Source organism: Battus philenor, unplaced genomic scaffold (assembly GCF_028537555.1).
Source record: "Battus philenor isolate CCGP_79_NKW_IND1 unplaced genomic scaffold, ilBatPhil1.0.hap1 SCAF_19, whole genome shotgun sequence".
NCBI classification, from domain to species: domain Eukaryota; kingdom Metazoa; phylum Arthropoda; class Insecta; order Lepidoptera; family Papilionidae; genus Battus; species Battus philenor.
The window spans coordinates 10,259,417-10,273,614 of NW_027181681.1; the positions used below are offsets into that span (position 1 = coordinate 10,259,417).

A 14,198-nucleotide genomic window follows, 5' to 3' on the forward strand; every position below is an offset into this window, starting at 1 on the left:
GAACATGTGAAGCAAGTAATAGAAATTTGGCTCTAAATTAAGATCCTAAAATCTTTTAAATGATGCTGGCAGTCCTCCGCTGAATTTTAAAAAATAAATCCAGATCTAGGTGTAATTTTTTTGCAATCGAAGCCAGTTATGGAAAAAAACTAAAACATCAACAAATAAAAAAAAAAAATAAAATCAAAAAAATAAATAATCAACACTTAACGAAACCGAGGCGGTACCTTCTAGTAACTAAGGCAATTTTAAACCACTACAACAAATGAAAGTCCGCGTTATATCACGCTACAAAGGATTATGGTCTAGCGTTTTAGCAATTCCTAGTTATTTAGTAAGTTGCCAGTTATTTTCTACGTGGGGCTTGTCATGTGGTGTATAAATAAAATACTCTTTAATTACCTCATAGATTCAGGTGTTACTTTACGGAAGTCCATCTTAAACTAACTTTTTAATTGCGTTGCGATAACTATTTTTTACATTCGTGAAGTTTTTTACGACCTTTTTTCTGCGTTTTATTTTATGTGATACTTAACTATCGCATAATAACATGTTTGGGTATAATTATTTTGACACAGTAATTATATCAAGTTACGATTTGAACATCAAATATGTATAACTTTCTTACTTGTATAACTTCGTATTTCTTTTATAACCAAAGTTCTAATAAAAATTCAAGGTAATAGCGAAGACATATATAAAATTACCGTTATTATAAAAATCTTTTTGTTTCGTGACAGAAGGTCACGTACTTAAATGTCATTTATAAACTCCGCCTTCAAAACAATTTGTGACGCTTATTTATTTTGACTATTTTTATAGCTTCATGTCCTTCGCGTAATTTTTATTATATTATGCCATTATGGGCATATTTCAATCCGGTGAAATCGTTGTGAAGTTGAGACTCGTGTGTGGCACTTGGCAGCAGCGGTAGCTCAGCCGTAAGGATTTGGACTTGCGGTCATAGGTTTGAATTTCCAGAATGCAATCTTATGCAATTCACGCTTCGTGCATTAACTATATAGTGTTGCCAATGCTCACTAACAAGTATCCAGAGGATATGCAGCAGCGATCTCTGCGTAACAAAATAACATTCTGCAATCGCCAGCCCGCCTGCCAAGCGATAAGAGACAGTAGATGTGGCGTAATTAGGTTTCCAGTAGGTGTTCCGACGAGTTAGTCAAGGTTATGAAGAAGATGCTGAGTGCCGTGCCTTGCTTGACACAATGATGATAATGAAGCATTAATAAATATATATATATAATAGTTAATAAGATGGGCTATATTTTTATATAGCTGTTTTTGTTTTGTTTGCACTATGTGTTTACTTGATTATGCAAGTTATTAGGCGGACCGGGAAGTAATGTCGCTTTCATTTGTAACGAGTTTTTATTTCTAATCAACGATATATTCACCTTCGTTATCAACAACCTTTTGCCATCTAGTATACAAATTTTCAATGCCGGAGCGGTAACAAATCAATCGGTTTATCTGTATAATATGTCGACAGAAACGACTTTACTTTCCGGTCCCCCATAATCTCGGCTTTTCTAAGTCAATCACCCTCACCTCATTCTTTCTATTTTAAACGATTTTTAAGAATACGAATATAGTTTACAAGTTTTCAATGCTGGAGCAGTAAAAATCAATCAGTTTTTCTATAAAATATGTCGAAATTACGACATTATTTTCCGTTTCCCCTAATATATTAAATTTATGTAATATTATACTTTGTTCATTGGTTTGTCAAAATAAGCATGGCTATTATGGAAATGATATATTACTAATCATAAAGTATTTTTACTCAATTCACAGAAGTCTAAATCTTTCTTCGAAAATAATGAACTTAAACATAATATCTAAAATCAATATATCTATCTTTACGATAGGGTTGTTGAAACAAAAACTTAAATACAACTGTAATCCGTTACTTACATTCTCATCAAAGATGAAAGTTCGTGAGACTAAAGAATACATGAATCCGTTCGCAACTAGTTAAAACTTAAATCCAACGGGAATGGTTCCAATGTTTACTAAATTCCACAAAACTTCTATATCTAAAGTTTTAATATTCAATCTTTGTTTCGATAAGTTTTCAATTTATTATATAATGACCTAACAATGAACTTAATTTTCTTTTAAAGTGTTTCATAATTAAGGTTAATAGTTTTAGTGCTATATGCAATATTGTTACGGAACTCAGTCGATCTCTTCTATAAAAATATTTTTAATGATTACGTAACAGCTACTTATTACATGTTACCTTACATATTACACGTACTTTACCCAACATTCCTATACTGGCAACATAAGAAACAAATATAAAATATTTATAATATTTTATGGAATCAGGCGTTACCTTTCGAAAGTCCATCCTAAGTAAGAAAATGCCAATATTTAGCCACTTCCGCACATGCAGTGGTAGTCGTGCAACAAAGTGCACCCGCCCGCCAACCAAACACAGAGTCAATTTCAACTGGTCAATTTACAGTTGAAAATGACTCTGTGTTTGGCTCTAATCGGTGTTACATAACTCCTGAAGATACCCAGTGGAGGGGTGAAACACGTGTTGAGTGATTTGACGGTGGCAGTTGTGTAATAAGCATTGTTTGCCGCATACGCATTTATCAGCGGGCTGGCGGGCGGTGCACTTTGTTGCACGACTACCACTGCATGTGCGGAAGTGGCTAAATATTGGTCCTTTTCTTACTTATATCTATAATAATTATTTCTAGAATTTCTAATGCTAATATTTTGGGGGTCAAGTTAATTGTGATCTAGGGTAGTAGATAAAGCAGTGAAACTAGATTCTGTACTAACTTAGTCAATACCTGTGTTGAAGTTTCTTCACGTTTCTTCTATCCGGATTTTAATATTGTTTTTATAAAGAAATACAGATAAGCTAGTTTACCTTTCTATCGGCTTTATATAACGAGTAATTCTGGTGTGGGCGTAAATGTCAAAGTAAAAGTCACAAAGATAAGTACGATAGATAATAAAACTACGTAGATCAATCATCATTATCATCACCCATTCAACTGTAGGACATCCGAAATTAAAGTCAAAGTAGCTTTATTATACAAAAAGGGTGGCCAAGCTCTTTGATAGTGCGAGTATTTTCAAAATTTGAATTTTTTATTGCCACAATTAAATACATATTTAAAATACACAAACGAATGTTTTTTTTAACAAATATTTTATTTATTTAATTTGTTAAACTAAAGTACAAAATACGTGTATCTAAAGTAAGATATAATGACACACGTATATGACAGAACTCCTAACAATACTTAAGATGCCGGTTATTTGATCATGATCGGTGTTTGGATTTCGCTAATTTAGTGGCGGAATAATAATAATAATTATTCACACCAGTATTTTGTTTCGATTTCCTAGAAAAACTGACATAGGTAATATAAATTTAAATATCGAAATTATTCGACAATTAAACGGAGCCAAAAATAATCGTTCAAAGAGCCGCAGTTTGGCTATCCCTTTTATATAAGATTAATAAAATAATGTATTATCGACAGCTCAAAATTATATTTACTTTTGTTTAATGCACCACCTACTAAAATGAAATAAAAAGAAACTGAGGTTTATAATTTTTTTCCATGTTTGTAATTATGATGTTTCATTTCCAAAAAATTTAATGCTGAATATAGGCACCCGTCATAGATTTTCAAAAGGACCTGATAAGATCTACGTCAAGCATCTTACCGCTAGCTGGACATCTACATAATATTATATCGGTGGACCTCCGGTGCTGCGGTTAGTCTTAGTGTGCCGTATTATACACTCCAGAAAGTAAAGGCTCCAGCGGTAATCTATTCTGAGCGCTATGAAGCCTCCCTCCTACTACTTCAATTCACTGAGCTTAGCTTTTCAGTTTCTTCCATTCGTCTAAGGACCTTCCTTATTCCATTTATCTCGTAAGTAAATCTCTTAATATTCCTCTCAATGGAAAAAGTAAAGCACTGAAAATAAATTTTGAATTTAAATAAATACATTTAAAAAACTTTTAAGTTAAACGGTTTTTTGATACCCATGTTGTGGTGGTTGTGGAAAAATATGTACCTAGTCCGCCATATTGGAACGGCGTCCATCTTGAATTTTAAATTTTGACATAATCATCGTGTTTTACTAGTGTAGCCCTTTCATTTGATACCCATATTGAGGGGGTTAAGGAAAAATATGTAATCCGCCATTTTGTATCGGAGGCCATCTTAGATTTATAATGTTATTGTTTTTATTATATTGTATTGTCATCTAAATTAAATTTGTGTACCAAATTTCAGATCAATCTGACAACGGGAAGGTGCTTAAATTTCAATTTCTAATTTTGACCCAAATAAACAAATTCCGTACGGGTCGAACTAAATAAAACCGTTTAAAAACCAGTACATTTTTACATTCGCATAACTAGTGCGGAATGTCAAACAAAACGACCTTGACGAAAGTTCCGAGCCTCCGTTGTTTGTTCTAGAGCAACATTTTGAGTGTCGTCATAAAAAGTGATCAAGCAAACAATGATATCACGTTTATCAATTAACGTCTTGATAAAGCATGTACTAAATAATAATCAATTATCATCTAGTCTCGTCTATACTCACCTAGTTTCCGCGTGCATATATGTTTTAAGGTTCTATATAAAGTCACCTTCGATAAACGTATAGATATATAGAAGTGTATTTGTTGACAAATTTTTGTCTTTTTAACGCTAAAAATAAAAATCATTTTATTTATTTTGCAATGGCCTAAATCAAAACATAATGATTCAGAGAGACCTCAAAATTCGCTAATTGAAACCACTTGTAAAATAATCCATTATAACTTCAAGACAATAGACCGTGTTACAAAGCAATACAAAGGCTTTCGAAAACAAATCTGCTCCGACAGCCATTTCGTCTCGTAAAACACGGGGCATGCTAACTCCCGATAATGTAAGAAAAGAGCCTAGCTAGAGTTTCTTCCTCCACTTGTTTGTTACTTTCCAAAGTGGTAGTAAATGTAGTCATGCAGAAGCAACCAGCCTAGGTGATGCTAGGGCATTTTTAAGTCGGAAGACTAAACAGATCTCGAGTGACAGCCTAAGCCGAGGTCTCTACGCGGAGGCGTTTGCTCAAGATCAAGAGGCGTCTGCCCAAGTCATAGCTCGGTGTGCCATTAATCGATTAATAAAGTAGCATGAAGCGGAGCCTAGGCCTCCATGGTAGCCTTACTAGCTACCAGACGTAGCGTTACAAACTTTAAAAGAGGCTTGGATTTCATCTGCAAATTCCATTATGGCAGCAACTGGCTTTGCCTTAAAATAAACCTTTACAACTAGTAAAACCAGTGCCATTGGTTAGTGACGCCGTATTAATGCATTGATAATTATGTGTTGATCATTCCCGTTTCTTCTACGACTTGTTGTGTTCACAAGGTGACGGAACAATCAAAATTAATATAGCACAGATAAGACGACGATAAAAAAAACGTGAAAACATAAATTATAACTTGTACATCTTTAACAAAAGTGATCGTTTGTAAACACTTCTTAAAATTCATTTCAAATCGCTGTCGACCATAACAATCGTCTATCCCTTTCACCGGCTTATAAAACTGCGGTTGAAAGAGTGAAATAAAATAAGAATCGGCTAAACGGCTCGTGAACAACATGTGGCTCAGTGTAAGTTTAAGCGTAAAATGTTAAGTTTTATAACTATCCCTATTTTCAAAAGAAATGTAAGTACATCGTTCACTTTAGAAGAGAATTTGATAAATATCACCCTTCGAATATATTTAAATAAATGACATTTTATATAGTCTACATACGTTGTCCTGTCTTAGCTATGAATAACAAATTAAAATATTTATTTTTTTATACATAAATAAATATTTATTTTGAAAACGTAGTGCTTATTGAAAAATATCGAAGTCAATAAAAACTTTGTAAATAAAATGTTTATAAAATATTTGATATAAATCCAGATTGTATAATAATTGATTAACTCGCACTCTTAGACATTAAACAATGATTGCTCACAAAAAAGAAAGTTTTCTTTTTTAATTTCGTACATTGCAAGAATTGTTATTATGCTATATTATTACATAGCACACGATATTCTTAGTTTAATAAAATTCTATCGCACCTTTTATATTTTGATTAACGTCAAATGTCTAATAGGGTCATGTGTTTTAATTTAAACTCTGGTATGTATGTAAATTTTGATATTAATATATTTCTCTCTATTTCTCCTTCTTCCTTTTCATAAAAATTTTTCTCGTGACTCAATGTTACTATGCGAATAAAATAGCACCCTTAGAAGATTTATGATTATAGTCATATTTTTAATGCAAATAAAATATCACCCTGCCTGGAAGATTTACGACTACAGCCATATTTTTATTTATGCCAAAATTAGCATTCAATAAATCGATCCATGAATCAATTTTATTTTAATATTTATTTAGCTCTCTTTAATAACAAATTTACCGACCCCTTCCACCCACTAAAATATCAAACAAAATCTTTTTTTAGACATCAATTGTCTAATAACAGTTAACAATAATAAAATAATTATATACATGATAGTGTGTCATTATATGTAAAATATTATTAACACTACGTTTGCAACGATGACCGAAAGATAAATAATTATAACGAAAAATAAAAAAACGCTATGTACATTTAGCGTGTAATGTGTACACGTGCTGGCCATATCGCTTTTTCTCTTGGGAATTTAGCTCTGCGATAAACCGGCCAGTACGTTGATATATTTTTTTAATTATTACAAAGCTATTTTAAAATCTATAATTTCTTAGGCAATTATACATTAATCTATTTTTTATTAAAGATTATTTGAAAGAGAATTATTTTTAATCAAACCACTAATTTTTTTTTTCAGGATTTACTTCTCAGCCATAAATAGAATTAAACATAGCCGAGCAAGCGTGTGCTATATAATATTTAATAGAATGCGACATACCAATAACTTTAAACAATACAAAGTTTCAACACGCTTTTTCTTATTGTATTGTCAATACGTTATTTTTTTCTGAAATCATTGATTTTTAAATAGGGTTCACCATACATTAATTGTGAGTAACAAAGCTATATATATAAATATATAAATTCACCTCTTTAAAGTGTTTTCACGTTTAACCAATCATTCTGTGTCATATTTTTGTGGTTGAAAAAAAATATGACAAGTCGCGTTAAATGACGTATGCGACCAGTGTAAAGCTCTTTTTATCACTTTTACAAAATAACCAAATACAAGAGTTAGATTAAATAATTCGGAAGTTACATAGCAATTTAAATTCCTTCATACTGTTTTATGATCATATACGGATTTTTATTTTGCAGATGACTGCAAACAAAAAGAGGCAAATAAAAGTGCAAAGATGCCATTTTATTACAAGGTTCTGAGGAACAACAGTGAAGTCAATACAAGAGGTCGTGTGCTCTGCGCGACGGAGCGACTTCTCCATTAAATTCGTTCACATCGGATGATTCTGGGTGATGCAATTATCTTAAACGGACCATTTGATATTTCTAATCAAATGCCATGCAAGACGTTTTTGCAATGTTTTAAATAAAGTATAGTAAATAAACTTACGAACAAAGTCAAGAGTTTCGCAGTAAGAAGACACATATGTTAAGTATGTAATGGAATCAGGCGTTACTTCGCGGAAGTCCATCCTGAGTAAGAAAAGGACCAATATTTAGCCACTTCCGCACAACAACAATGCGAAAAATACATTGTTTGCCGCATGCGCATTTATCAGCGGGCTGGCAGGCGGTGCACTTTGTTGCACGACTACCACTGCATGTGCGGAAGTGGCTAAATATTGGTCCTTTTCTTACATATGTTAATGTAACATTTATTTATTTTATTATATACTCGTTTATGTATAAAAATAAATAGCCTATTTTATAGAACAATAATAAAACGAACACCCTTTTACAACCACCATTAAGTCATCCGATAGATATCCACTTCAATAAAGTTATATAAACAATCATCTTGTATACCTAAACTATTCCTGCTTTCATACTGACCCATCACGATTTTTCTGGAACTATAAAGCTTATAGGCTGTTTTCCTACAAGGGAGGTTAAGGACGCGTTCATTTAAAAATATGTTTTTAATCTATGGCTCTAGTATAAAACTTGACTAGAATATTGTTTTTCCCAAGTCAATCATCAAGGATAGATTTTATGAAATTTCAGCCGTAAAAAGCGGTGCAGAAAGCGGTTTACAATAATTAATTATAAAATGTAGTATTTAAATTTTGAAAATGCTTTTTGATACTGTTAGATTTTTGTATAAGATGTACCATAAATTAATAGATATAAAATAAGCTATACATATATCCCTTTATAGCATTTACATCGAGCTACTTCGGTGAAATTAACTCTTTTGCGGATCTTTTCGTTTCTGATTCGATTTCGCCACTCCGACCATAGAGTAAATCAATCCTACAAATCGACAATCTAACTTACGATCTTTACAATGTAAACCGAAACACATTAGCACCTTATTATATCTCTAATCGTAGCATTTTATGCTCTCAATTCATACAAATAAAGTTGGTATCAGCGTACTTGTATAACGAAAATATACTTTAATTGATTTCAGTGTTTACTAACAATACGAAGCGTTTTTTACGCAATTAAAATACTTTTCTCCCTGGAATCATAAGTTAAATAAAGCACAAAAACATCATCATAAATCTCTAGTTACTTGCTTTGTGAACTTAAACATATCGTTGATCAATACCACTTAAGTAATTCTGTCTATGGCCTTGATAGGGGAGCATAAAAGCTTATAAGCTCTATTAAACCTTACACATTCATGCTTGGCAGTTATCAACAAATGAACAGTGCCTAGAAATGCTTTGCAAGTTTCAAACAGTATATTTCCAATTTGCCAGAAGCAATACTTTTGTTTTCGAAAATCGAATGCCTATTGCGTTCGACGTTTAATTTCGGCCCGCTGCTACCGCTTTGCGTCGATATTTTCAATTGTTCGAATTTCAAAAGTAATATCTTGAATTTGATACAGTTGTATAAAGTGTCCCGCTCTGACGTATGAATAAATGGCAGTCCTTCAAAATAGTCGACATCAGCAAAAGTATGTTCTTAAATATTTTACTAGTAATTGACAGCAATGTTTTAATTCAATGTACACAACATGTGGAAAAGGAAAAGGAAACAATGACGAAACTAGCTAAAGATCAAGAGGTCCTTCCACTTTAAAGAAGGAATCTAGTGAGTGAATTGAGCGGATTCACCTCCAAATTTGATCTGATGTGAGAAATGGCGAAATATTGTGAAACTAGACAAAAATTTTCAAGTAAGAAAAGGACCAATATTTAGCCACTTCCGCACATGCAATGGTAGTCGTCCAACATAGTTCACCGCCCGCCAGCATATACTACAGAACGCCAGTATATTACAGACTGTAATTAATCTACAAGAAGTTATACGAATTGTAGAAATAACAGACATTCAAACAATAATTTGTCGTACTGAAAAGAAGTAGCGTATCTCGGGCGATCGCCAGATCAGTCCAGCGTGCATCGCCCGAACATCGTTCAATAAAGTCCTTTAATCTTTTTTTTAATGTCTGTTGTACAGCTGCGTCACGAAATACACGTAATTTACATTAAATTTGATAAACATTGTCGTCTTGTGATTATATTCATGAAATACCATCGAGAGAGCGGCCTTGACTTTTAAGAAAGCAATCAGTACCTCTATCGAAATTATCTCCGACACAATGATATTGACGATGTTATGACGATACTACTCACTAATACTTATATATATATATATATATATATATATATATATATAGCCGTATAATCGATCATCCTGTGTTTACATATGGATCATCGGTCTGTCTGTCATCGTTGCATCTGTTTGAAACAAGATTGCGAATAAAAGAGAAGCTATTCAGGATAACTCGCACAAAGATTGCTCGGTTCACAAAGAATGTAAAAGGAGTATAATACATATATAATAGAAATTTTCAGTAGTAGTAATACGGCTATAAAAACTGCTTGTATAATGTTTTTTGATTCCTTATTTGACATATTCGAATTGAGCGCAACACCCGAAAGTTTTTCTATATATCTACACATATCATAAACTTAAATATCTTATATTATTTTTGTTACATTTTGTGATTATGGAAAACATTTGAAATTAAGTAGTCATAAATATTTACGTCATTTAACAGCTGCATTGATCCGTATTTATAGATTTTAAAATAAATTTATTTATTTCACATTATAACATTAAATTAAATGATCACTCCGAAACATGTTACATTTGTTTACTATTTTGTTTAAATGTACCTAAAAACTTTGCAGTATATAGAAAAATAATAATCATAGTCAATGTAACAGCATGAAATATTAGCTCGATACCTCTAAAAATCCTCTAAGCCATACTCAATTTGTATACACGTCCGCCATAAAAAACATACTTCACGGCTTCTTTTGTATCAACTGATAATATCGCTGTGCATCTATAATAATTATTATTATCACAATTATGCAATAAAGATAATCCTGATATTATCTATGATATATATTATATGATAAACCTAAACAAGTAAGGCTTATTAAGTAAAAATAAACTTTGGTATTAAATTGCTGTAACAGCTTCTTTCTATTTCTTAGTACCGACTTTACTAACTCCTTCGCAATACAACCTATTCTTCTCTGGAATGAAAACTCCCAGATGATCAAAAATCGTTGCGCATTAAAATCGAAGGTTCGAAAGCTGTTAGTTGATAAGCTTTAATATTGATTAGATAATTTTATTTTCTTATTTATTACATTAATATAAATGGTATACGAAAATATATATAATTATAGTGAGTTAGTCATTATTATATTTATATGAGATTTTTTTTGTGTGATCGTTTTTCTTCTCAATTTGAATTTTCCTTTTTTTTGTCTTTAATGATATTTACTTGTTTCAACTATATCATCTTGAAATTTTGATCTAAATGTAAATGTTGTTAAAAAGCGAAATAATCAAAATTTTGTCTTATAACTTTACAGTAATTTTAAGCATTTTTCTAAATAGTAATTTTAATTAGAAATTAATTGTTTTAATCAAATACCTGTGTCGTGTATGTCACACGTGGTCAGTATAAATCACCTTAAGTGTATATTATATTAATAAACTAAGAAATGTACTACACTGCCTACCCTTCCTTTAGCGGTACCACTTGTCTGACTTTCTTCGAAAAAGCCTATCGCCTGTTATCATTTGATTCGTCCACTTGTCTTATCAAACCAACGGTGATGTCAGCATTTCTCGAGTACTTTGCTTAATTCCGCATTAGAATCCACAAATATAAAAATCGTCTTCGTCATTCAGCTTAACCACTCCCTTTGACCTTATAAATTAGACACATTTATCAATTAAAATAGATCCTTCGGAATATGTGAACGCGACTTTCCAATCACACGATCTGATTGGTCAAAGCTTGATTATTTTATTGTTAATAGGTAATAATATAATTATATTTTTTTATACAAAACACTGAACACTAGTCACAGTCTGTGTGAGTGAATTAGGTTGGAAAGTCCTTTGAACTTGAATACTGTAAGATGTTTAGAAAGAGATTAAAATGTATGTACGAAAATTAAAACTAATTTAGACGTATAATCACATTTAATTCCTTTTCTTTAAGGTCATATGGAGATCAGAACTGATTGTGGCAGGTGAAGCTTCAACGTACAAAAACGAAGACCAAGGTCCGGCAAGCGCAACGTAGATCATAAGATCATTGAAAGATGGAGGCTGCTACCATCTTGTTCTGTCAAATGCGTCTATGTGCGTTTGATAATAAAATAGAAGCCGGTTTAATAAATACATGTACAATAAACGTAATAAAATATTTGATGCGTTTTCATACTTACTTCAGTTCTCAAATTAAAAATCGGTAACATTTTGGCTGCTGTAACTATGTATACAGGATGAATAGATACAGGTTTAAAACCTTTAAAGGGATAAGTAAGGGGAAAGTATAACTCCTTAGCTTTCATTTAATGTATGGTAAACCCTATATAATACAATAGTTTTAGATATAATACATAGCTTAATGATAATATAGGAACAAAAATAGTTTCTTAAATTCGACTCACTACATTATAAATTTAATTATAGTTTTTGTTTTATCTGTTCTCTGGAGACTTTTTGCTGCCAAAACTTATAGGCCTGTCGCATTCCAATAAAAAAAATAATGTAACAAATACCTTATATTATTTTTTATTTCATAATTTTTTTGTGAAATATCACGTATCCGATCATAGTGTGTAAAGTGAACATTACACAGTATGATCGGAAATAGATGTAAAAGCTTCAGAATTGTTTGCTGCCGAATGAGCTATACATCTATTTTTAATCACCTGTTAAGAAAAGTATCGGTAAATTTGTTACTTATGCTTTTACCAAACAATTAACAATTATTTTTTACAGTTATTTTCGTCACAGTTATATATGAACTATAGTTTTTCTTTTATAAATTATTCTTTAACATTTTCAACGACTAAATGCAAATTTGCAATCATTATGCAATATTCAATTGTAACTGCAGATACAGATGTAGCGAACTAACTTTGTTATTTCGCCTTTTTGTTATACAGGTAATGCAAATAAAAAAACATAATAATTTTTTTATGAATATGGATTCTTTAATTATTTCCAGTAAAACTTAAATTTTATATCTTACAGGTACATATCACATTTTTAAATTTCTAACTTATTTCATAAATGCCGTAAGATTAAAAAAAAGAATAGCCGTCAATTTCATACGTGTTTTACCAATGGTAATACAGATAATAAATAAAATTATTACATTTAACCACAGAACTAATTAACGTTGGCAGATATTATTAAATACACCGTCAATTTAACTAATGGAAGCTATTCGTACGCTGATATGTTCGATGCGTAAATTCTATAACACACAAAATGATTTTAATGTAATGAGTTTAAACATATGATACTTTTGTTACATTTATTTTATCGCAAGTATACAGTTTTGATAATAAATGAATATATTTATTTTTTAATTATTTCCTACAGTTACATCTCGTCAATTATTATTGTGCAATATATTTTATTAATACTGTTATATGATATTAATGTCTTTTATATAGGCAAATGAAGTAATGAATCTCTTATAAGCAGTATGTTCTGAGTGCATTTCTGACTAAACGATGCATGTTCGTGCGTCAAAACAACATATTTTAACTTTAATATCGTACAAATACAACGAAACTCGTGAACAAACAAATAATAATAACGTAATTGTCTATATTGTACTCGATTTACAACCGATACTGTTTAGTTAAACGTCAATTGCACCTAATAATAGTCTCGCATGCTGTTAACCTTTGAATCGGTAAGGGAAAGATAACCTACAAAGTTAACGCAACAGAATCAGTATTAATACATAAACAATGGCGTAAATAATTACTCACCGTTTTTACATCGCTGTTATTCGACTTTGCAGTGGACATCGCCTTTATCATTCTGCTCGAGTTATCCAAGAGACACTTTTGAATGCTCATATTTGCCTTTTTTTACCACAATGCACTAAAAAATTCACATTACTGGCACACCAACACGTCACGTAGGTTAAAACACACGCGTTAAACAGCCATTTCTACTCGAATCGACTGGAATATTTCACATTTTAGTTGCAACTTTGCGAAAACCCGCGTCGTGTTAGGTTATATCCATTGAATTGACGTAAGAAAGTTTTGGTACGCCGGGACGTGGCGACGTCCTTATTCGACCACGCGCTCAGCCCCACTGAAGTCGGACTGCGTGACGACAGCTGACGCCGGCGCCCCCTGCCTCGTCCGAGCTAAACAAAGAACTCGAGACCCCTGCAGCCACACCTTTCCAGGATCGTAAAGAAGCCATAAACAGGCGCAAAGGGTGCCCCTCTTAAGATCACCATTGTCTAAATTGACTGCGGCATTTTACTGCCGTGCCAAGTTTCTGTTTGTACATTTTAACACTCAGTTACTCTAAACAATTTTATATCAATATATCAAGCTTTAGCTGGTGGCCAAAAGCCAAGATGGCATCACATAAATGTAGAAAAAACGTACTCGTCTGTCGTTTAAAAGATCAGCATCGTCCAAATCGAAATAGGCATTTTAATACCTTGCCA

At 32.0% G+C, this 14,198-nt stretch overlaps 2 protein-coding genes across 3 annotated transcripts in view; one reads left to right on the forward strand and one right to left on the reverse strand.

Annotated features, from left to right (window-relative positions):
• The window catches only part of Trpm (transient receptor potential cation channel, subfamily M), a 268,334-nt gene extending 254,531 nt beyond the window's left edge, over window positions 1–13,803 (reverse strand). The window contains exon 1 of the mRNA XM_068764157.1: window positions 13,498–13,803. Within this exon, the coding sequence (XP_068620258.1) occupies window positions 13,498–13,587 (90 nt within the window). The 5' untranslated portion in view covers window positions 13,588–13,803. The remainder of the gene's footprint in view (window positions 1–13,497) is intronic.
• Window positions 1–14,198, forward strand: part of Mthfs (methenyltetrahydrofolate synthetase) — a 63,650-nt gene that overhangs the window by 25,411 nt on the left and 24,041 nt on the right. The window lies entirely within an intron of this gene.